At 36.4% G+C, this 26,098-nt stretch overlaps 1 protein-coding gene across 2 annotated transcripts in view; it reads right to left on the bottom strand.

Moving 5' to 3' along the window:
* Positions 1-1,548: 1,548 nt before the first annotated feature.
* The window catches only part of USP7 (ubiquitin specific peptidase 7), a 75,139-nt gene continuing 50,589 nt past the window's right edge, over positions 1,549-26,098 (bottom strand). The window contains exons 8-31 of one of the 2 annotated variants that reach the window (XM_087731341.1): positions 25,649-25,703; positions 25,046-25,126; positions 24,839-24,929; positions 23,904-23,986; positions 22,832-22,941; positions 21,846-22,002; positions 20,555-20,699; positions 19,820-19,950; positions 18,593-18,727; positions 18,295-18,396; positions 17,501-17,606; positions 16,982-17,074; positions 16,003-16,070; positions 14,660-14,760; positions 13,112-13,265; positions 11,714-11,781; positions 10,463-10,571; positions 10,291-10,368; positions 9,814-9,914; positions 9,113-9,212; positions 8,153-8,272; positions 6,763-6,834; positions 5,774-5,864; positions 1,549-2,927 (exon numbers count right to left, since the gene is read on the bottom strand). In XM_087731341.1, coding sequence (XP_087587467.1) covers positions 2,821-2,927; positions 5,774-5,864; positions 6,763-6,834; positions 8,153-8,272; positions 9,113-9,212; positions 9,814-9,914; positions 10,291-10,368; positions 10,463-10,571; positions 11,714-11,781; positions 13,112-13,265; positions 14,660-14,760; positions 16,003-16,070; positions 16,982-17,074; positions 17,501-17,606; positions 18,295-18,396; positions 18,593-18,727; positions 19,820-19,950; positions 20,555-20,699; positions 21,846-22,002; positions 22,832-22,941; positions 23,904-23,986; positions 24,839-24,929; positions 25,046-25,126; positions 25,649-25,703 — 2,458 coding nt within the window. In that variant the 3' untranslated portion in view covers positions 1,549-2,820. The remainder of the gene's footprint in view (positions 2,928-5,773; positions 5,865-6,762; positions 6,835-8,152; positions 8,273-9,112; positions 9,213-9,813; positions 9,915-10,290; positions 10,369-10,462; positions 10,572-11,713; positions 11,782-13,111; positions 13,266-14,659; positions 14,761-16,002; positions 16,071-16,981; positions 17,075-17,500; positions 17,607-18,294; positions 18,397-18,592; positions 18,728-19,819; positions 19,951-20,554; positions 20,700-21,845; positions 22,003-22,831; positions 22,942-23,903; positions 23,987-24,838; positions 24,930-25,045; positions 25,127-25,648; positions 25,704-26,098) is intronic. The other variant, XM_087731342.1, reaches the window with a different exon arrangement.

Here is a 26,098-nt window from a genome sequence, read left to right as displayed (position 1 = left end):
TTAATTTAATGCATTCGCTGTCTATTATCCAGATAATTCCAAAATCAGAATAAGAAATGGAAAGCATGGCAATTTTGAAGACTGTATTCTTGTAAATTTTTAGAATGAACTGAACACCTGAGAAAACCTCCTGTCTTCCCCTTCATAGGTGTGTGTGTTTCCACGTTTGAATAACAAGTTACTTGTGCTCAAAAAAAAATTCATAAAAAACTTCAGTTACTGAAAACAGTGCGTACGGAATGCCTTAAAGTATCATCTTTTCAAAACTAGCGTGGGAATAGCACAAACACTAAAGCATGTGAAGACTAGTCATCTAAAAATCAAAAGGCACACAAAATTTACTTTGTTAGCGATATTTTCTTCTGAAATAGGAAGCATTGTGATTTCTTCAGATATTCCCTAAAAGCTGCCAACATCTCATAAATTAATGTGAAAACTTAGTGACATTCAGATACAAGCTCATTTTTATATCAGTCTACCATAACATTAAATTTACAAAATATAATTAGGGCTTACTACTGCTGACCAGAGTCTCTGATTTTACAGAAATATTTTGAATACAAAACCTGACATTTACTGAAAGCCTGTAGAGACAATCCAAGTACTAGTAAAAACACCACTTGGATGGTGGTGTAATTTCTCGCCAGTTTGATGCAAATACAAATCAAAGGACAACTTTATCCACTTAAGGCAGGCCATTTAAGCGCTTGCCTCTACCTGTAACCTACACACTCAGATGACAAAAAAACCCCAAGTAAACAACTAGTTTGCCTTGCTTGGAAATAACAGACAGTTAAAAGCGCTGCAAGATATAAATTAAAAAGAAATCCAAACATACCTAGAACTTGAGCGATTAATTAGTTTTAAAGCTAAAAGAATGAAATAGATCTTAAAATTTAATTTAAAAATACTTGCTGGTGTTTTCAGTAATCACCAGAATCCATCCCAGAAAAAAGTATAAAGGCCATCACATGTATACAACCCCTACTACATGTTTATTGATAGGTCTGAGAAAGGGAAGCTTCTAAGCGCTTTCTGGTTTGGTTATGAATACAGGGAACACATTACGGTGGGAATCTATTACTCTATTAAGAGAGCTTACCTTTAGAGACTCCAGATTTCACTTTACACCATTTATAATATTAGACTTGAGAATCTGGACCACAAAATTTTGTACAGGCAGGCAGAGTCAAGTCTACCACAAAGACTCTACTACAAGCTTTACAAACAAACTAGTAAAATATTTTTTCCATTTGTCTTAATTGTACATGGCTCCTTCCTGGAAAACCTTTTATTTGTTAAGCTCAAATGTCACTAGTTAGGAGGTAAAAAACCAAAAACCAAAAAAGCCTCCAAAACCTAAAACAATTGAATAGAAAACCCCACAAATTTCCCCCAAAACAACCAATATGAGGATTATACAATTGTCAACACTTAAGAAAAAACCCACACCTTTACCCAAACCTCACAAATGAAAACACTTCCCAAAACTCTATTTCCAAGGAGAGGAGAAATCTTCTTCAATGTCCATGTCATCACTCACCGAAGAAAAATTTTATAGAAAATTTTATTCAACATACAACATTTTCCAGCAAAAAAAGGCAATATACAGGAAGAGTTGTTGTACACTGCGGCTACAGAAACAAAATAAAATACTGGAAAAGAATGTAAAATTAAGTGTGAATTGCTGATTCTATCTTTACTGCACTCAAAACTAGACACGCGGCTGGCATTAGCTCCAAAATAAAAGGAAGCAGTCTGGGGACTGAAATAAAACTACACACAATGAATATCAACATCAGTGAAATTCACTTGCAGACTCACCCAACAAAATTAACCTCCAAGTGTTAAATTGTACATGTTCATTCATTAAATATACAATTTCATTTTTTCTGTTTTTCTTCTTTTTTCTTTTTTTTTTCCTCCTTTTTTATACAAAGTCAACAGCTTACTAAACACTAGTGAGCATGCCCTCTGTGCTAAAAGGCTATTTCTTGTGTTTTCCCCATCTCTTCCCATGTTAACTAAATTAATGATATTTATAATCCTTTCACTTGCTTTTGCCAACTTTTGAGTGTCATTCTATTTGCCAGAAGATGGCATAATAAATCGCAACAGTATTTATCAATGGTTGAAAATTTAATAAAAAGACCCAAATATCTCTTTTTAGGACTCGGGGCATCCACTTGGCAAAACGGGATGCGAAGTAGTGACTAAAGTAAACGAAAACTAGTTTATTAAAAAAGATTCTATGCAGCTGGAGGAGACAAAAATCCCGAATAAGTGCCAACAATGTACACAATGAAGTAGAGATTGCTATTTATTGATGATGTGAGTTTTTTGCATTTACAAATGCACAAAAATGTCATTTAAAGTATAACTGAAGGAAATAAATCTGATGTGAGTCTAAACATAAGACTTACTAGCTGCAGTGATGGTGAACACCATACTGGGAAGGGCAGCCAGCCAGCTTATGCCATCTAGAAACGTACTACAGACAAATATTTTGCCAATGTCAACTGTTTTACTAAACTCTTCCCTCATTATGCTGACAATTGCCTTGCATTACGTTTACCATAAAATAACTCTCATTGGCATCCAAGCTTTATAAAAACACCTTCATTTTGCTCAAAAAGGGCAGTCAATAGATACAGAGAAGCCAAACTGAACAGCCTCAACAAAATAAAATTAACATCAGCAGCAAATCCTCTTGCTGAAGACTTCAGATATAGTGCACGTGTACCAAAGTTCTACAGTTGTTAAAAAGGTGCACACACACACTTATTTTTGTCCCTTGCCTTGACAATCTGGTTAAGTAAGTCAGTTATGAATTTTAATAGCTTTTTCAAGGTAAGTGTAGCGACTTCTCTTTGGGGCTTTATTGAAATGGTCAAGCCCTAGCCATGGCCTTGGATGAGACATGTTGCCTAGAAAAGAAAAGAGAAAAAAAATAATGAAGTTTTAAGATTAAATGGGAAAGTTTCCTTTACACAAACTACTCCTGTGTGCCCTGTTCACAGTTTGCTAGGAACCGCAGGGCACGGAAGAGGACTGCAGAACAGTCCTACAGTCCACAGCCAACCAGGCAGCTTTCTTGACCTCTGCTTTCCTTCCAATAATACATTTTACAGCTGTTTCTGGATCAGGTAGCTGGTTTTTCTCCTCTTCAGTCACTTATAGGAGTTTACAGCAGTGAAGCATGTGCTAAAGCAAGGGAACTGCTCTTATAATTCATGGCCACAGGCATATCAAAGTACTAGCTTTCACCAAAGTGCTGAGCCTGTTTGAAACAGGAAGGCATCCATCATCTAAATATGACAACCTATAGTATTTGCAGTATTATAAGCTCTCTCTGCTGTATTAACTTATTCCTATCACCTGGTTGAAGTGGGAATATTTGTTAAATACATGTAAAACGCAAATAATCAGTTAATTAAGAAATCATGTAACTGACCTTCATTTTCTGAGAAAAAAATTCAGTTATATTTAAGATTGTAAAGAAAATGTACACATTTTTTCACTTGTTCAACCCAATACAGTTTTATCTACCACTAGTTTTCAGGAAAAAACACAGTCCATATACTTATTGCAAATGAGAGAGATTCTCTTTTAAGATGTCCTCAATGCAGACCATCAAATGTTCTCTGAAGTGAAATGATAAAGGCAGAAACTAAACAGCCCCCCAGCAAGAAAAACACACTCCTACATTCAAAGCCATCAACTGCAACCACTAAAGCATGAAACACTTGACCTTTTTGGTTGCCTGCATCTGCATTTTTGGACATATTTTCTTCAATCAAAATTATCTGTCCTTTCGTTTGACGTAATGGTCAATGTCAAATATAAAAAAGAACTGCCACTCTTCCTGAGCTCACTTGAATGTCTTTTAAAGAAAGAAATGAAGTCCTACACCATTAGCGACAGCACAAACATTGCTAGAGTGCATCTTTGTAAAAGCAGAGGGACACTATTGACATCAGCTACGTCAATCAGATTAGAGAATGCCAATGGTTCAATCAATCCAGCACATGTTAAAATTCAGTATTTGTAGAAACACGTCAGCCCCACACCTTGAAATACTACTTAGATAAGAAGGCATTAGAGCACCATGTTATCAGCCCTTCAGAGAATTTCAGGGGAGGAAATGAATTCTATCAAAGGGGCAACTTCCCCTGAACTCTCAAATTAAAACCCTTTAATCTCACATTCCCTACAACTCCTACAAAGAGTTCAAGTTCTCCCTTTTCCAATCTCTGCCATGGTCTCTACTTTTGACCCAGTTACCTGGTTAGTCTTTCATGTTGTTTTGGCAAAACTGGCTCTGCTTTGCTCAGAACGTCTGACAGTTCATTTCAGACTATTGCCTTCCCCTTCCCACCCCCAGAAAAGATGACTCACAGAATAAAATCAGGACTCTGCCTGCTCTGAGCACACAAGAGAGAGGTGAGAAATGGAGAAATCCATGGAGAAATGTCCACCTCCAAGTCTGTCATCCAGAGACCCCTCACAACTAGTGCAGAGAAAGAGGGCCCTCCAGTGACACACTTCTCTGCTCACGGATGACTTGTGCAGATGCAGGCATTCAAAGTTTTGGCAAGTCCCCTCATGTTCACAACCACGAGCCATAAACCTGGCTGTGTAACACACCACGACGAGAGGACTTTTTGCTAGGTTCCTGCAAAGTACTCATTAATGGTATCGGTCTAACTCTCTGTGGGTTTTGAAATAAATGGACAGTTACAGGATTTCTTTACAACTGTTACATAAATCCAGAATACAGCTTGAAAGAAAGCAGAAAGTTTGGCTCTAACGGAACCTGCCAACAAAAAACAGAGCTCATAATTGTCAGAAAAATAGAACTGCAGAGAGCAAGTTGTCCTCAATCTCGTTTCTACCAGACAGAGCACCTCACAAAAAGGAACACTCAGCTAAGCTAAGGGAAAAAATCCCGATGAATTCAAGGCTTTCAACAGAGCCCTGACTGCAGATTCAAAGGTGCCATTCCCAACTGAAACTCTCAAAAGATGACTGTGTGGAACTCCTGAAGGATTAACCTGGTTTCTCCTGTGTGTAAATTCCTCAGAGAATAGAGCTTTAAATATCAGTCAAGTAAACAAGATGGTAGACCATCCACAGACAAATTCAGAACAGAGCTGCATTTATAGCTTGGTGAATCACCTCTTAGGAAGAGAAAATCTAAACAGCACCCTATTCACATATGTAATATCCTTGTTAGATTCTTCAGATTCATTGAAGATACCAAGAATGAACAAGAAGCGTCTTCAGTGAATATGAGAATTCAAATACCTTTTTGCAGCACACTTAAAATAAGACTCTTTTGAGAACGCACCTTAATATTTTTTAGGAATAACACAAGCACACACTCGAATAACAATGTGAGAATCAAACGTAGAAGGGAGCAGATGGCCAATACAGATAAGGTGCAACTGACGTTGAAACTCTCTTCTGTAAAGTATGTTATACTGATATTTGACCCTTTTGGTCACTCAAATGCAAACTTTTAAATCACAAGGAAACAGGTTACTTATTTATGTGCCTATAAAATACATATTCTCAGACTAACATATACACTTAACACTGTTAAGTGTGCACACAAGCTTATATAAATACTTGCTTCGATACTACATATAATGTATTTCATGTACAAAGAACAATCTCTTTCTGCATCCTGAGTTAAGGATAATCACATAATAACAACTGGCAGAGCAACTTTAGCAGGTCAAATGAATAGTCAGGTTGTCTAACAACTCACCAGGTTGGGGCTCAAAGTCTTTCAAGTTCACTTCATACTCATCTTCATTGAGATATTGGTGTCGGCCCATCATTACAATTGCAAATTTAAACTATGAAAAGGAAAGGAAAAAAAAACTGGTAAGATACCACATTAAAATAAAGCCTTCAAGTCTAATTTTGTAGTCTAGCTCGCAGCTGGTTATGAGTGGTATTCTTCAGGGGTTGATAAAGGCCAATCATGTTTAAAATCTTCATCAACAGCCTCGACAATGGGATAACATGAATGCTCAGGAAATCATGAGACTGCATCTGGCATACTGTGTCCAGGTTTGGGCCCTCCAGGGAAAAAGAGATGGCAACAAACTGCAGCAAGTCCAGCAATAGCCCAGTTAGGGGGCTGGAGTCCATGGCGCACAAGAAGCTAAGGGAAATCGGTTTGTTTAGCCCAGCAAAGAAAAGGCTACCAGGGGCATCTAGTCTTCCACTGACTGAAGATTGTTACACAGAAGCAGACTCTTCTCAAGAGCTGCACAGCAAAAGGACAAGAGGCAACCATCACCAGTTACAAAATGAAAAATTCTGATTACCTGCAAGGAAAACAAGCGTCTTCACAATGGTAGTGGTGATGCTCAGTATCCAGAACATGGCAGAATTCCCACCCTTGGGAGTTTTCAAATTGCAACTAGGTAAAACCCTGAGCAACCTGACTTAACTTCAAGCTAGTTCTGCTCTGAGCAGGAACCTGAAGTGGGTGGCCTCTAGAGGTCCCGCATCATCTAAACTCTTCTACGTTACTTTAATGTTTTGCCGAGTATCTCTTTTGATGCAGGACAGAAATACTACTCCTACACACCCTACCTAATTATTCTGAGAAGCAGCATTAAATCAAGCAACTGTTCTATTGATTAAAATCTAAACTTATCCCAAATCTGTGGTGTTCCAACTTCTTAAAATAAACTCATTTAGGGTCTACAATCAGCAATAAAAACTCTCCCAACTTGCCATTACCTTTTCAAATTCTTTTTCTTGTATGTCCAGCATTGTCTGAATCCGCTTCATAACCTCTCTGAAGTGTTCACCCTATTAATTACAACAAGATTTTTAATGTTTAAAAAAAAAAAATCTAGGAAAAAAGGGGTGCTATTAATATTTCCTGTTTCAAGCTTAATTGAAATACATTTCCTTAATCTCCCAGTTATTTACAAAATTACACAAGTGTCAACATCATCCACTACGATACGGAATAACAACATACAACTTTCTATAAATTCAGCAACTGGAAGTCTTATTGATTCATCATTACACAAACTGTCCCATAAATCGACCAAGCACTGCTAGTGATTTGTGCAAGCCAGGTTAAAGTTAAGAAACAAAGTTAGAAAATTAGCAGCAAAATAGGAATTTGGGAAAAAAAAAATTTACATATCCTTCCTAAGAATATTACTTTTTAAAACCTCTACACATGTGATGCTCCCTCTCAATTAGTAGCTTTTTGTAGTATGTTTCTGCACACTGTGTATGTAAACTGCTGAAAAAAGTGATGGATACAATCAACTTAAAAGATCAATAATACGATCACAGACTGGGAAATGCAGTGCAAATGGTTTCCAGCAGAAATCAACACACAGGTTTTGCTCTACATTGATCAAAAATATGGAAATATAGTAAAATTCTATGGGATGCAGAGATGTGGACATATTTCTCATGCCAAAACTTTTAGAAAAGTAAGTAATTTTCATACAAACTAACATACATGAACCAGAAAAAGTTTAGAAGCAAATTGCTAACTGTCCCCAGAAATACACTTTGATATTAAAAGAATGTGTGGCATTCAGTTGGAGCAGCACCACATAAAAACTTAAGAATTTAAATTAAGCTTTCAAAATTAGCTCTCACTCTTGTATTAATTTCCAGCCCTAGAAGATAAAGCACATCAAATTACCGAAGTTATGAAATGCAAAGTCATCTTAGAAAACGTTCAAGAAAGCAAATTCCTTTTCATAATTACGTGTCTCAGTAAGAAGCCAAGCAGCCATGGCCTAGCCACTTTTGCCAACAAGTTTGCATTGCAATTACTAAAATGGTATTAGAAATAGGATTCTAGGTTTGTTGGGGGGGTTAGTATTGCTTTGATAGTATTTTAAGTCCCTGGCTGATACTGAATGCCTACTTTCTAGATATTACACAGGCTTACTGAAACACTAAACAATCTGTATATGCAAGAGAGAACTGAGATGGCAAATGATTTAACTGTAAAAAGGCATATATGGGGCAGAACCTTTTATACAGGAGCGGTATTTTCCTATACACTTTTTATACTCATCAATTTCTTTGACAGTACTTTAAGAAAACATTATCAATGTAATCCCATGGGGAAAAAAAGGGAGGCGTGCTGTACCTGGTGTATCCTCAGCAAGAACGGAATTCCAAATGTCCCAAAAACCTCTTTGTGGAAATGTGCCACTGTGATTAGCATCTCGTTTTCTTTATCTATATCTACCTGGTCCAGAGGAATTTCCTAGATCCAGACATAAAATTATGACTGCAATCAGCTAAAACTTCCCCAAAAAGTGACTTATTAAGTAAGTAAACACAAAGTGATGTACTGTTACTAATATAAACCAAGTCTATTTAAAAACAATTAGAACCATGCTGTTTGACAGAGTCTTTTTACAAGAGTCATTCATCCCCGCATGACAGCATTTCAGCTTCCCCTACTCAGTATATATTCTCCTGGCTTCCCCCGAATGGCTTTTTTGACATGAAATCTTCTATCAGCTGTAGTCATAGCTGATAGGAATATCACAGACCTCTTGTTGTCTCCTCATTACAGTTTACATTGGAGATTTTTTTTTTTTTTTTATTTCTGATCTTTGAGGCGAGTTAACAGATTTGTAAGATGAAATGTTTAGAAAAATCACATGATAAGTATCAAAATTCGGCTCAAGAAGCTCAAACTTCACAGAAAAGGAAAAAGTCTTCTAGAATACTTAAGTTTAGAGTATGAAAGTGGGTTCTAAGCATAAACATTTACATCATGAGTCCTCAAACAAACCTTGGAATTATTGCTAGGGCAGCAAATGTCCTATGGACAAGCCCTTGCCAAGTCTTCCTGTACTGTTATAATAAACATACATAAAAATTTAAAGAATGAAATCGTTATGGGGAAGCAGATGAAACAAAGGAAAAATTTTAGAAGGATTATTTTTAAAAATACATATATATTATCAGGTAATCTAGCTTGCTGCAAGTAACACAGTATTTGAAAATGAGAATCCAGAAAAAGAGAATTACCACTTGAGAGAGTTTCTTCTCTCAGAGTAAAGTTTCGAAGTTTCTTAAAGAAAGTAATATTTACCTCTATTCGAAACGTTCGACTTGTTGCAGGTGACAAACACTCTAACAGCTCATCTTCCTGATGGACACCAATTATTTTGTAACTTACAATTTCTAGCAGCCTTAAAAATAAACAGGAAAAGCGTTAAAAATTAATTAAAAAAAGAAATCAATGCAATGTTTCTTTCTCAAACCTCGAGAAGGATTAGTATAGTCAGGATGTAAACAGGTACTACTACTGTATTCGTAGAACTTAAAATTCAGTCTTCAGTAAAAATTAAGCTGTAAAGTTACAAGAGGTTAAATTACTTCTGGCTCGTAGCAAAAAAGCCAGTACATGCAACTACAAGACAAAGGTTTTTAAATTAAATTGTTGTTTTAAACTCTCTTTACATGACCTTACTTTTAACTCCCGAGAAGTGAACAGCATGAAATGCTTGAATTGGAAACAATTATTAAATTGTGAGTTAACAAAAGCAATTGATAAAACTTTTGCATCTCAAGGATGTAACTTTATGAAATACAAAATAAATAATTATATAAAATACGTATTTGTAGTTAATAAAAACTCTCTTAATGCGAATCTGGAAGCTTTTTATTTTCAACATAGTAGCAGACTTCATTTGATAATAATGGTTTCCACATTATTTTAAATTCTATGGATACTTTTCTGCATAAAATCCACATGACCGCATAAAAGAAATCAAAATCTTCCAGTTTTACCTTAATTTCCCTGAACCTTTTTCAGAGAGTTCTACAACTTTTTTACATTCTTCTAACAGGTCCCGCACACACCCATGCTTATCTGGATATACTGTTATTTCCTACAGAATTTAAAACAGAAAAATCATTAGAAAACCTGAAAATGTAAACAACCATATTAAAGCACAGAATACACTGGATTCTTCATCAAAAATTCATCTTTAAAAGATGACAATTACTAAAGTGAACAGCTATGTTACCTTCAAAGGTTTTGTTAAAAACCGGCACAATTTTTCTAAATTTATTTTTTATGAGGTTTTTTGGTGTTTGGGGGTTGGGTTTTTTTGGTTGGTTGGTTGGTTTTTTACATAAGGTACAACTTCGTTCTAATTTTGTGTTCTTTGGGGACAACAGAGTGTGCGAACTGCACCATAATCACAGCCATACCAGCTTTGACACAGAAATGACAGCAAGTGTGTAACAGCCAGCCTCACTCACCTCTTCCCTAAACTGGCTATTTAGCCATATGCATTTAAAACTTCTTCTGTTTTCAAAATCAGTTATTTTCATTTTGAGCTTAAGGAAGAAAAGAAAAACACTTTAGGCATACTTTGTATAGGGCAGGATTTTTTTTTTTTAATTCATATCAATAAAAACCAAAGACTCTTACCTGTTGATAGTAAAGCTTTTTAGGTTGCCTAGGCTTGAAGAACTGCAGAAGATCTCTTAAAGTACCTTCATAATTATGTCTAAGAGGATTACCAGGGCCATCCCTATAACTACAGAAGGAAAAAGAAAAACATAAATATGTCTTCACAATCCGTCACTGCTCAGTAAATCGAAGTACCAAGTACATTTTTATTCCTGGCTTCCAGTTTTACACAATTGCTAGCACAGTCTAAGCAGCATTATATTCAGTGCTTTACTGATTTTTAAAAAACAGGTGAGCGTAGGGAACAGAAATACCATTCACTGTGCGTGTTAACTCTCTTGGATGTTTACAAGCTCGCCTTTAATGCTGCAGGGTGGCAGACCTACATTCCTCTGAAACTACTAGGATAGAAGCGCGAGTTTTAGATTGTGAAAGGTTAATTTGTGGAGCCGTATGACACAGCAACTTCCAGAGTGACCACAGCACTGTGAACTAGAAAGAGCTACTCAAATTACGACAGGCCCATTGACGATGGAGGGAGATGCCTACATGTTAATAAAGGGCAACCTACATTTACATGAAGACAAAAAGATGATGTAATTTTTGTGTGCGCATTATTCCTGCAGCATATACATATAACTACTAATATGCTGTTTTCTGCTATAGTGTTATACAGATTCAAATCAAGTTTTACACAACTGTGCCCGAGAACACCACTTTAACCAGAAATGCCCCTTTTAGCAGCTGTGAACTTGTTAGATCATCGTCATCTTCATAAAACCTCATTTGCAGACTTTGGGGAAGGAAGGGAAAAATCAGTGAAGTAACTCCTGCATTTAAACCTGTACAATCAGCAAAAATCCTGCTTTCATGTGCACTTGTTTCTGCTCACCTCCATTCTAGAAACCTGCATTCACTGAAACAGCACTTGCATGAGCTTAATAATTTGTCCCATACAGGAAGGCTTTGAAGTAACTAATGATTTTAGAAATTTAAACAGTGATCTTTAAAATGCACCTTTTTTCAATGACATTTACTAGAACTCTTCTAAAATGTGCAATTCTTTGAGGCTCTAGAGCCAGCCATTGCGATACTGAAAACTGTCTATGTCACTTGCTGTGCATGCCAGAACACTAACGTTTTGACTGGTAAGTAAACAATTAGTTTACAACCTGGAAAAAGCAACAAAGTAACTGCTACCTATCTATATTTGGGTTCAGTATTTTAAAGAATAGTTCAGGCACAAAACACTAAGGAAATTCATCTTACCCTTGGGACTTGAAAAACTGTAGTAGCATTGGATCCGTATTAAGTCTTTGCGCAACTGTCTTTGCAACCTGGAAATAAAATTTTTTGTAAGTTCTGAATTATCTCAGACAGTTATGCCATTACTCTACAATCACAGTCATTCGTTACACATCAAGGACATTATGCTACTGAAATTCTGAGAGAGACCCACTATGTCTACTTCCCCGAGGCAAAATAAACTAGTAGCTTTAGCTCCTGAACAGCTGACACAGAATAAGATACACTAGGGAAAAAAAATGAGGAAACTGTCTGTTTTATTACAATAAATCACTGTCACTAAAAGGCCACAAAACCCACAATAGCTCTACCCCTCTTGGTTTTTTGTTTGTTTGTTTGTTTGTTTGTTTCTGCTGTTGGGTTTTTTTTAAATTATACTATTATGGGGGAAATAAGTAAGATCTGCTCTTTGAAAATTCCCCACTGTTCTTTAATTCACTCCAAGGAAGTTACCTTGCTGGGTAACATGACCACGTTATTTCCATCAGCATATTTCATGTCACTGCCTCACAAAAAGCATGGGGATCCTCTGTCTATTTTTCCCTTATCAAAATACGCTGTAAAGACCTTACACTTCAAGTAAAAATTAAATAAGAGAAAGCGAGTTGCCAAAAAGCAGATGATGAGAGCAGGGTAGCAAAAGTCATCCCTGACTTCCCCTGTATAAGCAGGGGCTCAAAGTTCCTGCCTTGGTGACAGAAAATAAACTGGTCTGGTTTTAGGTGATCTTTTTGACACTGGCAAAAGCGACTGCAGGAGAATCATAGGGAGCCAAATCTACTCAGGCTCTTAATAGATCAGACCGACTGTAATTTTTTTTTTTTTTTTTTTAGTTTCATTGTCCAGTTTTCCTCTTCTAAACACCCCTGGTCACCCTTTATGAACACAACAGGTTTGACCTGTTAGTGCCACTGAGCATTGAACAGCATTGTGTGAAGAAAGCTATACAGTTTGGTCTACAAAATGAATATTGTTGATGATATTACAAGCAGAAAATAGGTGTCACTAGATTCCCAAGGTATTTTTCTTTTAATGGCTAAATAAGTTGAGCAAGTGTTACATGTCACTTAGAAAGCAAATGCATATTTCACTACAATATCATTTCCCTAACAGAGCAGAATAGCATATCAAGAAAGAATCCTATTGCCAAATAACTCATTATTAATAAAACTGGGGTTCTTTAGAGTATTTTCTTCTCACAAGCACTAGGGGCTTCCTTAAATTTTTCAGTACTACAACGCAAAAAGCGTACAAGAACAGATCTACTCTTTTCTAAAAATATGTATAACATGCTTGAGAACTAATGCAAAAGTTACTTTCAGAACAAGGAAACAAAAGCAACGAAACAAACAGGACACATGCCTGAAAGTAATTCATCCTATTGGATAAAGTAACAACAAAGCCCGGGTCATTGGGGATGGTTTTATCACAGAAAATGACATCCACGCGATGATAGAGGTCTCGGAAGTATTCTTTAGCTGTTGGTAGTTCACTGTTATCATTTTCTGGGTCATCCCTACAAGAGCAAACAAATGATAATAGCATTACATATCACATTGTTACACATACAAGCAGTTAGGGCTTTTAAAAACATGTTCTACAGTAAGTCAGCGACAGTTGAGAGATACAGAAATAAAGTTTAGAAACCTTTTTAAAGAGCCGCCATTCGTACACAGTAGAACTAATACAGTCAGTAGTGACCCACACCCCTGAGTATTTCTGTGCGGCGCAAGGGCAAACGCACTCACGCTGTGCTCGCTCCTTTGGCAGTCTGGCAACGCTCTGACTCCAGTTGTTTCACAGCGGCGGTCTAGCAGTAGCCTTTCTCTCCCTCCCACCCTGGCACATAACTGCACATCTGCCTTAACACTGCCACAGCTTTCCATAGACTCCTGTATTAACTGCTTTGCAGAGGCCAGATGTGTAACAGCACTCCCTGAACCACAGAAACAGAACAGTCGGCACAGGCACTGGTTTGGGTCACTACTGACTGGTACCCCTATATCTTCTCAGCGGAGAAATAGCACCAGGGTACAAGCTGTGCACTTACCCAGGAGTCAGCAGCCAGCCAAAGGTGCATAACACCAACTGGGTCAACAGGGAATGCGAGTTCCAAGGCATGACATGAGAAATACATTCATCTCACATAATCTGGGGTAAGAGTGCTGAAGATAGACTAGCTGGCTTCCACCCACTGTCAGCCCATGGAGAGAAACAGAGCAACACAGTTGGGTGTGACCATCAGGAGTGAGAGCATAGAAATGCTGATTTATAGCCCTGACAAGCTTATGAAAGATCCCTTTAACGGATACAAGATGCAGGAGTTCTCCTTTTGCCTTGGAGAAAACTCCAGTTGAAGCACCAGTACACCTATGAGTTGCATATGCTCAGGCAAATCATGAGCATATCATCACCGTGGACCAATATGGAACTTATCATGAGCATGAGTAAAAGGAAAAAAAAGGAAAGCAGTTTAGTTTAGTTCTAGGCTGAAAGGAGCTCCAAGCCAAGAGCCTTGTACGGTGGTAACGGTACAGAGCCCGAGATCTGAAATGCTGGTAGGCTCTTCAGTGTCTGAGTTACAGCGGCTCCAAGTAAAACGCTGCAGAACTCAGATGCATTGCTGAACCACACTCTTTGGCAATACTAAGACGTATTTTAGGTTATTAGTTTTCTAAACTAGGATGAAACCTTCTTTTCCTTAAATAATGTGGCATGTGATAATTAAAATACTACCGATATTTTTTCATTTCCCCTTTGAATAAACAAATGAGAACAGCTGAGAACATGTCTATTGTTGGAAAATTACACTTTGCTCTTGTTAAAAATGCTAAGTTAAAGGAAGTTCTGCTTTCAAAGTGAACCAGGTGATTTAATTGCAACGATAAGCTGGCCCCTTAAAATACATACTTCTGAAACACTATGATGTCGCCGTCCATGAGTTCATCAAGAGCTTTATCAAGAGATACATCATAGTCTTGAATCCTTTCTGTTAAATTGGGTTTAACTTCCTGCAACAAAGAACAAAAATTGTTGATCACAGAATAAACAAAAGACAAAAATAAAGTAGTAAATAGTAAAGAAATCATCAGATACGGTAACTTGTATCTTCTTTCAACTGAAACAAATGGATATATATATATATATATATATATATATATATATGTAAATTAAATGTAATCTTAGCTAAGGTCCCAATACATCTAACTGCTATTGATAAAGCTGGCTGCTCATTTTTACCTTTGGAGTCTCACTCAAGTCATCTTAATTTTCAAAAGTATTTTATCATTCAGCATTATCTTGTTAGCACTGAAAAGCTTCCAAAATTCAAATTAATTTTCTACTGATGCAGCTTCCAGGAAGCTTGGAGAACACTGATTATGCTCACTGATTTTAATAGCGCAGAGCTTTTGTACAGCAATTCACTTGTCTTTTTAAAAAGAAATAATAAACCCATGTTAAAAACGCGTCTATTATAAAATATCTACATGCATATTATGTTTTTATACTTGTAGGTTGACCTCTTGGGATAAAAGCACCTCTCTAAACAAACTGGGATCAAACTGCAACCCTGACCTGCACAGAGTAGCAGTACCTGACAGATCTGCTTTTTAGCATGGAAGTGTGCGCGCTCCCCTGGAACCACCAGAGAGAGCAGCATGACTGCTAACAAAAACAGCAATTAAAAAAAAAAACCAATTCCTTGTTCTTACTACAGCACAGACTTTGCCTTGGCAAGATCTGCATCTTCAGCACTCAATAAATACAGCAGTTATAAAGATTTACTATTTCTGTATTTGGGCAGAAACACATTAGCAGTCTAAATATTTTGTTTGCTGACTTTTAACTTAGGGGAGGAAGGAGAAGATGCAACATTTTCTCAGCTCTGCTAAGGGGGGCACTGAAACTACAATGGCCAATAACGTTAGCAGCATTAGCTCCTCTAACACTGCAACTCAGAGGATATGCACAGATTTAGCACAGCAAAGCTGCTTGTGTAGAACTTCATGTAGAGATTTTTTGGTTTTAAAGCCTCACACTTCTAGCTGTTGAATTTTAAATCTGTTTTGAAGCTATCTGCTGATACTCTCTTGCAGCACTGTAGACTTCAAAGCTACAGGTTACAGAGTGCTTATGATTTATAAATTACCATTCTTATGAGCAACTTTTTTTTTTTAACCAATAAAGTTTCTTTTTCTCTAGTTATAACATGTAAAAGACAAAAATGTTACAAAAAGTCTATCAATCCAAACCTCATAGAGGATAAGGTTAGTTTCTTGTGGAAATCCTGCTCTCTCACACATAACTGGAAGCAAGTCACCTATTGGAAAAGAAAAGAAATTTGAAATGTGTTGCACTTCAACTGCTAGCAAGACCTCCTGGGGAGAAAAAAAAAAAAAAAAAAAAAAAAGAACCTATTTTTCTACCCTGGATAAAGAGTATTAAAATGCCTAAGAAAGCCAGCCTTCCAGGTTAAAGCTTCCCTTATTGACATTCAGCCCAGAGACAGACTTTAAGGTTTCCTTCCACTTCATCTGAACAACAACAACAACAAAAAAACATGTGCAAGGCCATCCAAGATCAAAGAGATGAACTAACGCTGTCCCTTCCCCAGATAAAAATTTTAACCTCTTTTAAAAAAGAAAAAATTAAGACAGCTAAAATACAAAATAAGAAAGCATGTACAAGTCATTCAAAATGACAAATCGAAGTATTCTTACTCAGTGGACATTTTCTGAATTTTTCACATGGATCCATATGAAAACCAAGGCTCACACCCAATTCAGTCTGAGCGGCTGCTCTCAGGCTGCCATAGTGAAAAGTTACACAGCAGTTAATTTTAAAAGCTATTGCAGAAGTACATTCCACAAAAAAACTTGAAATAGAAGGAAAAAACCCAAACTGGGGAGCAATATCAAATCACAAAGCTTTACAGCAAGTCTGAACCAGCTGTTTATGGTCAGCAACACCTGGTGAATACAGCAAACTTGTACCAAAAAAAGGAACTGACAGCCAACGGTATATTAAGGCAACTCTCAGCCTTGCAGAAAGTTTCACTGACAGAACATGGGGAAGAAAATTATGTGGTGTTGAGAGAAATCAGAATTCCTTTCTGTGGCCTACCTTTGATTTCAGCGATAAAACTAATACTAAAAGAAAAGAAAAAAGTATGCAATCTCTCATCTTTAAAAAATTTCAATTATAACAATGAAATTTAATTTTAAAACTCACGTATTTTACAGGATATAGGTGTGTAGATATGTCCACAATAATTCAAACTCCGAGTCTTCGGATCATACATCTTCAGAAACAACATTACATCATCTACAAATTAAGAAACAAGATTTAATTTTATGTGAGACTTATTTGAGCATGTTGGGGCAGGGATGGGACCACCTAGATAATTTTCTATAAACAGTAATAAAGACGTGTCTTTGATTTATTAATTTGATTAATGCCCTTAAAATAGTCTTAAATACTTAATGTTTAGAAGTCAACTTTATTTATTTTATATATATATATACACACATATATATAAAAATTATTCAGTGATTCTAAAAACATGTGAAACATATCTTACACTTCCAAGATAAATGAGGGAAAAACTGCATGAGAAAAACTAATTACAGCACTGTAGTTTCATGGGTACATCGATGTCATCACTGAAAAAAGGAATGCACAATGTTTTTGGAGATATACCCAAAATAAAAGTATTTTGTATTTAACTCAAGTTTTAGCATATATGCTTACGATCTTTATCAAACTTGGGTAATGTTGCTCCAGTAGCAGCCATCTCTGGATCTACTGTTTCCAAAAATATTGTCCACGGATTTTCATTGTCACTGAGCTCAATCATCTATGTAGAAAGATGTGGAAGAAGAAAATAAAGTCTCTGAAGAATAGAATATAACCTGGTACCTGCATTTTCATCAGATACAAGACCTTCATGATATTCTACGAGTGGAAGAATTATTATTTTTAGTTGCATTAATGACAGGAAGTTAATGAAGTTTATTAAGAAAAACAATGACAGATATAAAAACACCAAAAAGGTTTTAATGAAGCACAAGTGATAGGTTTTATTTAAAATGGACCTATTTCTTTTTCATTTAAAAAATATACCTACAGCTATCTTTATTATGGCAAGAAAATTACTTCACTTTGGAAGTAACAGGACAGTGAAACCAATCACTCTTTTAGGCGGTATTTAGACACAGTGTTTTACATTTTAAGCAACATATTTCATTAAATTCAGAATTTTTGCCCAAATAATGGAGGACTCAAAAAGACATTTCTGTTTCAAATCTAACATAAAAATCATGATCATGCTTTTTTTTCATGGAAGAAAAATCATGCACCACACTCCTCCCTCCTGTCCAAATCAATCCACTAAATCTCAAGTCTTCCCACAGATCAAACTTTACCAGATACAGGTTAAATTAAAACCTTGAAATATCTGGTGTTCCAAACTTACACATTCCTAAAGAGAACTAAAAATCATGGGTGCTGTACAGAAATAATGTCCTCGGTCAATGAATATTTACCGTTTTATTGCCATCTGCTTCATTATCTAACATTGCAGGTCTTTTTGTTCCATTACTTCTAGCTTGCATTGGCCATAATCTGATTTGATCCTGGGGAAATCCCTAAAATAAATAAAAATTGTGACAGGAAACAAACAAACAAAAAAGGTTAAGATACTTTTATTAAACCCAAACAGATCTTCTATTTTAAAAGGTCTAAATTATGACTACTGCCAATACTTGGAGAAGACAAAGACTACGAAGCAATCACAATGTAATAAAATAAATACATACAGATATTCAGCTACAGAAAACTTACCATCGTTTGAGAGAGATTTTGAACAAATTCTGTAAGCGTGGAGTTTTTTAATACTTTGAAAACAGTGTATTTCACTTTTTCTTCATCATACATATCATTGCCTTGGTGACCACAGAACTGATCCTCTGCCACTATCTGAAAAATTACATTTAAAGGTTACTATTCATAATAACTCAGCTGCACAATGTAATACCTTCTCATGATACTTTACTATGCAACGTCACTGGCTCTCTGGATAGTGGCATACTGCTAACACTATTCGTGTTCTCATGAAGAAAATTTGCAAGTATACAGGTTATAATGAAATTTAAAAATTGTAACTGATAGTCAAATCAGCCTAAGTAATTAAGGTACACTAATTCTTACAACGCCCAGACAATTAAAAACCAGTTGCGCTTAGATCCCAATCTTGGAAACATGTACTCTAACAATCTTGGCGCTTAAAAAAAAGCTACATAATTATTTTACTGGTGTAATGCAAGGAGGCTGGCCTAAAATGCTTCCTATATCTCCCACAGCTCCCATGCATTCTTTGTTAACAGAAAGACAAACGGTGCAACTCTGACAGTCTCTCCACTGAAAACAGCTCTAGAGTAAACGCGATGTAAAACAAGCTGAACTTCACTGATATCTCCACTTATAAACACCAGAAAGAAGATGTAAGGAAACATGGAGGCAAATGGAAAATGGGTTCTATTTTCTTCTGCCAGATGGGCTCTGGAAAGAGCCATAAACAGGGTTCCTTAAGGCAATTCCTAACAATCTAGTCCATCTGGCTTTTCCAAAAAGATAATTGCAAATATAAGCACTCTCTCCTTCTGCTTCTACTTGATGAGCTCAGTTTGGCAGTAGTCCAGGCTTGCAGCCTATGGCTAGATACATTCTAATTTTAGAAAATAATTCCTGAAGGAGATAGAAGTGCAGTGGCAGGGAAGCCATTTAAAATAACCTGGTCCTTTTCCTTTCACCTGAACTTACTATTTTTACTTGAAAGCACAAAACTTCTAGAGAAAACAGAAATGTCTATAACATACAGTACTGTTTGTTTCATTAGGATTTCGTTGCACGTGTAAATATACTTACAAGCACTGAAATTGTAATTTCACTTCAAACGCTACTTCCAAACACAAATTCAAAAAACTGAAAATCAAGGTTTGTCTTGGGTGGCTCAACATCCTGAATTTTAACGGCAAGGTAGTTGCAACCTGATCTGTTTCAAAAGCTGACCTGCACTTGCATGTAGAGGTGAGCTTCCTGCCTCTCCTTCCTCTTCTGAGCTTCTATCCTTTTCTCTTCTTGTAGCCTTTCTACAAGTTGTTGAGGAATATCATGGTCCGTGACAGGCTGCAAAACTTCACCTACAAAGCAGATTTTCTGATGTCATTTCAAGATTTACATGAAACAGGGTTTTCTTCATACACACTTGACTTTCCTCTGATTTGAAGTCAAACCCAGCTTTTTTTCATCTTTTAGTTAAAACCATGGTTTGATATCATCATGTTTTGGCAAAAGAAGCATTTTCTATCCCAAGCCAAAACACACTACTTCCATGAAATGTGTATCAGACTTCTGAATTAAATATTCATTTTCAGGATTAAAAAATATTTATCACCCCTCACATTTTTTTTTGTATACATATATCTACATATTTATAATCAATTGGATCTAGTTTCCATCACTGAAGTTAGTTCACTACGTTTTCCATCCTATAAAACAAAATCAAGGCTAAAGCACTCTGCAGATACACATACACAGTCTTGCCTTACTGTGCTAAGACGACACTAGATTAGCACATACTTTCCAAAAGTGAGAGAAAGGCTGGTTGGTCCCACAGAATCTATAAATTCCAACTACAGCTAACGAAGCCCCTTTGTATAGGAAGATTGAACAATTCAGAAGTAAAATACAGTCATAAATCCCTGGACGTAAATCTAACTTGGAACACATGCAGAGTATACATACTTAATTTTGATTCCCTGATGTAAACCAACATGTACGCATTCGTACAGTGCCGTACAGATAAGTCATCATCATGACCTCCATAGTTGTGTTCAATCGCTTCTTCCTTTGTACATCTTGATACAACATCATCATCAAATTTACACCACTAGAGAGAAAATTTCATATAAATATAATTTTACACACAAAAACATGTTCTTGAATGATAAATTAATCCTATTTCTGGCATGTCTTTCAGCTCTTTGAAGTAACTAAAATTGCTCTTCAAGCAGCATGAGTTTAAAAAAAAAAAAACAAACTAGTTCAGTATAATTTGTGCTACCTGCTACTTGCGCTCAGCATAAGGAACGCCATAAATACCAAACCTTTACTGAAATATTTGAACATTTTACACTGAACATCAAAAGCCCAATAATTATTCAAAGAATTTATTCTTAAGACTGTCGTTCAAATGTCTAACTTTTCTATATGCATTTCAGAAAATTGACCTTATTTGTTGTAAAATAAAATAAAAACCAGTGATACACAAGATACCTAGGAATTATTTGTACATTTAAAGGAATTTACAGCAAATTTTAAATTAAAACAATAAAGCCAATTAAGAATGAAAGACAAATAGCAACAAATTCACAGCAAAATCCGACTTCTACTTTTACTGTGAACAGTCACGTACACACAAAACCAGTCACCTCAAGGGAAGAGGCACCTGACCTATAAACGTCCAATCCAATCAAGTCACCTAAACCTGCAACAGGGGGACATGCAAAGATATTGAACTTCTGAGTCACGGAAACATTTGACACATTCATATTTGCTTCAGCATAAGGTCAGCCTAAAAAAATGCTGGATAGAACTTGATTGCAGTAGGCCTTCCAACACACATACACACACAGCTGAAGGGATTCCCTTAGTTAGAAGTCTTTTGCCAAAAGCCAATAGCTTTTGGATGCTATTGGCTTTGGATGCAGATGAAGCTGCTCCTCTTAAGAGAGAAGGGATTCTTTAATGCCCTCAAATGCAGGCTCCTCCCTAAAGAGCACAACCTAGACACGAGGGCTGCTGTTTTTCCTTTGTAAATACAAAGTAAGTTTCCCAAATACATTAGAATAGGCATCAAATGGAAAAAGTATCAAGCTAAGAACTACATGGAGAAATCAAATCCCTGTGTGATAAAGTGAGTGTGCCAGCATGCTCTTCTGTTAGGGAACAAAAATTCCAAAGATTTGCTCATTACGAAAACTGCAAGTATATATTTGCAAAACACAAATATGTTTAGGTGCTTTTCAATACTCACTTTGCCATCCCCCTTTGGATTTAAGTAAACAACATAATGTCCGCCATGGTTATCTCCACTGTGTACTAGAACTGCATGAAGAATGTAATTGGCAGGATCTTTAGGATCTGTTTTTTGCAAAAATTCATCTAGTGGCAACTGTTCAGGAAACTCAAACCTAGTTTTGAAAACAATTAAGACAGTTGTATTTGTAGTTAAGACAGACACATACAATCATGCAGGACATCAGTACTTACTCCTAAAGCAAGTTAAAAAAAAAAATTGAACAAGTTGTTACAATGCCAGGATATATTGCATACAGTGGCAGATTTTACACCGTTTTAATATGGAATAAAAATAACCTTCATAAGCACCTGAGAAAAAACATGCCCTCAGTAAGAAGGGTAAGAGCACTTTACTGAAATAGTGCTGCTTTGGATTCACTGTGTCAAGGGAAAAGCTCAAAACCTGTTATTTTCTAGTACACAACTACAGCTTTTCTAGCACAGGTACCACTGGACTAGAACATTATTCTGAAATGTCTTTCAGCTGCTACAGTCTCAGCTTCTTGGTGAGACTGAAATCGCTGCAATACAGATTTAGTTTACAACCAACAATGTATCTCCTTGAGAAATTATCAGCCTCTACTTACAGCGAGTGGGCATGGAAATAGATGGAGGGAAAGCAGAGGACCAACTTGTTCACCCCACTCGCTCTTGTGGAAGCCTATGGGACTGTACCAACTTTCCACACGTGGCACCAAGAATGTTCCACAAAGCGTTAAAAGACACGTTCACTTGTTTCATATCCAAAACGACCGCTACAAATGACTATTTAAGTATTCATTTTGTCATTCTGATCATTAATATTCAATCAGTGCACCTTTTGGGGACCTCTAACATGTGCCAGGGCACACACCTTCCTCTTGGAGTTGATTCAAAAATAGGATTTTGGCAAATTATTTTCGATAAAAACAGGTCCAAATTCTACAATGAGAAAAACCTTACCTATCATTTATCTTGATGTTTTGGTCAGTCTGAGGATCATACATAAATCTCATGAGCTGTAGGTGTAATACTGGTGGCAATGTTAGGAACTTCACGCCTTTCTCTGCCTCCTAGACATTTTAAAGGAAATAGAGGGTTGAAATTGCAAGATTTTTAGCAACTCCAAATACTTGTTTGCTGCAGAGACTCTTCCTATGGACTTTTATTTTATAGGCTTGACAACACAATGTGCACCAAAGAATGTTCAGAACTGGGGTGGAAGTTAACTGTCTTAATGCTGCACCAGCCTTCCCAGGAGCTTAAATTTAAATCATTCATACAAGCACATGTGAACATCTCACTGCATTAAGAGCAAGTTACCTGTACAAATAAAATTAAAAAGAGAATACAGAGGAGAAAACTAATTTTTGATCAATTAAGAATTTCATGCTCATTGTATTCTGCCAACAAATATTTGGCTACCATGCTGTACCTTCCTAAGAACAGCTAAAGAATACATAGAACATTACTCACAAAAAATGGTATATGGAAGCTGCAATAATAAGCTTTAGTAAAACAAGGGTTTTTAAAAAGCACTTCAGCTTCCTCCAGTGGGTGCACCGAAGTGCAGCTGAAAAGCTCAGAAACATGTGCACACACATAAATGTTTAAAACTCCACAGGTTCATTTGGCGTTCTTGTTGATGATACAAAACTGACCTCTCAAGTTACTTTTAGAGCTATACCGCTTTTTTACTAGACACATAGAAGAACAGACTACTCTTAGAGGAAGAACTTCTCAGTCTTGAGATCAGTAGAGAAGTCAACCATTCTAGTCACTAGAACACTTAAAGGTATAAAAGCAAAACTCAGTGCTGATTAGACTGTCTTAAAATCCAAGCTCCACCTTAAGAACCTAACAGCAATTAAGAAGAGCTACGTAAAAGCTTGTCTGAGGAGAAAAATCACTAAAATGAGCTGATACAACCTAGAATGGGTTTTGCAACATTTTTTGGCTACTATAGCTTTGTTAAGTTATTTTACCAAGGACAGAGAAATAAAATTTAAAACCAAATTAAAAAAAAGAAAAATACCTGCAAGCCATGTTCTCCTGCATCATACTTGTTATCACCATCCAACTGTTCCACTGCAACGTAGTCAATGAAGGACTCAAAAACTAAATGAAAAAAAGATTGGGTAATTGTAGGGAAGGAGGAAGAAAAATGGAAGTTTGCTCTAGCCTGGGGGCTTAATAATGTATTAATCAAATAACATATTAAGACATGAGAGCTTGTGTTTGAATATTTCTGTCTTTGTTTAAAAAAAAAAAAAAAGCATTATATTGCTTATTGCTTAAGAACACCAATAAATGCACTAAATTGTAAGGGCATACATAAGAATATCAACAGATTTTAAAATCACATAGTTCCAACTGTCTGCCAAATCTCCTATTCTCACTTTGCAACTGTTAACTACCAAGCTAGATGATTCTGTTTGCTGGACTCGTACATGTCCTTTTTCATGTCTTGTATGCCAGGTACTTGGTAAAGTGATGATCGGGGACCACTGTTACGCTGCTCTGATTAGTTTGTTCTTTTTATTTGCTTATTTCTATGTTTAGGTCTAAATAAGAATCTATTTCCTTCAAGTTCATCTTCATATATAAATTATAACCTACTGTGACAACACTACTGTTATCACAGTAGTGCACAGTAGTGCACAGTATGCACTTTTACGACACCAGGAAAACGCCGGAAATTCACAGAGTTTTTAGGAAAAGATATCAGTGAGAGAATTAGGGAGGAGGGAGCAGGGAAGGGAAACGGGAGTAGGGAAAAAAGGTAAGGTAAGCAAAAACATTTTCTGCAGAAAATGTTTTCAATGAGGTGTCAAAGACTCGTTCCTCTGAAATTAAAGCAAGGTATTTCAAAGTGCTGAGCACCAACAAACCCATTTGAAATCAACAGGCACTAAAGATGTCCAACATGTTGAAGTATTTGATTGGTACATATCACAATGTATCACTTACTATTTTTCTTTCCCTTTATACTTAGCTGGATATCATAATAATCTTCTATTCGTTCAGATCGATAGTCTACGTGTTTGCATTGGATATAAGACTGTAAAAAAAAAACAAAGAAAAAAAACCAAAAAACCACAGAATTTCAATGTATATAAGTAACAGTTAATTTAAATTAAAAAAAAAAAAAAAAGAAAGAAAATATTAAATACATACCACCATCTTCCCTCTGAACAATTTAGGAATAGTGCCCTCTACACATGTGCCTTTCATTTTATTTTCCACATTATCAAGCAGCTGAAAGAAAAATTAGTTTTTACATAGGATAAACTTGCAGTTTTTGAATTTATACATCACACACAGATGACTACTTCACTGATTAAACTCTAAGTTACTTGCATAAAAATGAACTGTTAGTCTATTCGTACTGGCATCTCCTTTCTAGTCCTTTAAATCCTCCTCTTCCCCTTAAAAACCGCGTGGAGGACTTCCCCAGCTACATTCCTTTGAGTCTGGAAAACCTCACAAATGCATTTGCATCTTCAAAGCTGCATTTCTCTCCGTGGCTATACAAGGACCACTAGCATACGTTCCATTTCTTTTCAACCCTCCTATCCTTTACAGATTCCTCACCCACAAAAGGCCACAATCAATCCCATTCTTAAAAGAGAGAGAGAAACCAAGGCAAAAACTCTACATCTTAGACACCTAATGTAAATTAATCAGTGCCACTATTACTAGGAGTGTTATTAATTTATATATACACGATATCAAGAGACATTATGCATCACAGATCAGTAAGAAATAGTAAAAACATACCACTCGACATAATTCCTGGACATCATGTTGCATGAAGCTGTCTAAAGTTTCCCACCTTTGTAAGGCAAATTAATACAAAATTACTAAATTTTGAAGAAAACTTACAGCTCAAAAGACATTTTTGTGATTTCTTTGCAGATCAAGAATTTAACACATAGCAAGATGTAAAGACTGAGATTTAGTACTGGCTGATGCGCAGGTCTTTTTAGTTCTGTAGCATTTGCTTGGCAGTAAGAATGGGCAGTGAACCTGTGGGACGTGTTGGCGGCTGTTCTGTGCCCACCTGCCTTCTCCCTCTGTGGATCTGGGGACAGGGACTGGGAAGGCAGCCGGAGCCAGCCAAAGAGGCCAGGGCCATGCTGTTGCTAGCAGAAGAATTCTTCCAGTCTACAACCTCAGTTCACATCAAAAAAAAAAAAAAAAAAAACTCTTAAGAAAAGGCCTGGGAGC

Source organism: Nipponia nippon, unplaced genomic scaffold (assembly GCF_047370975.1).
Source record: "Nipponia nippon isolate SJK-2023a ecotype South Korea unplaced genomic scaffold, ASM4737097v1 scaffold_5, whole genome shotgun sequence".
Classification (NCBI taxonomy): Eukaryota; Metazoa; Chordata; class Aves; order Pelecaniformes; family Threskiornithidae; genus Nipponia; species Nipponia nippon.
Note: the sequence above shows the minus strand (reverse complement) of the source record. Positions and strands in the feature narration are given on the sequence as shown.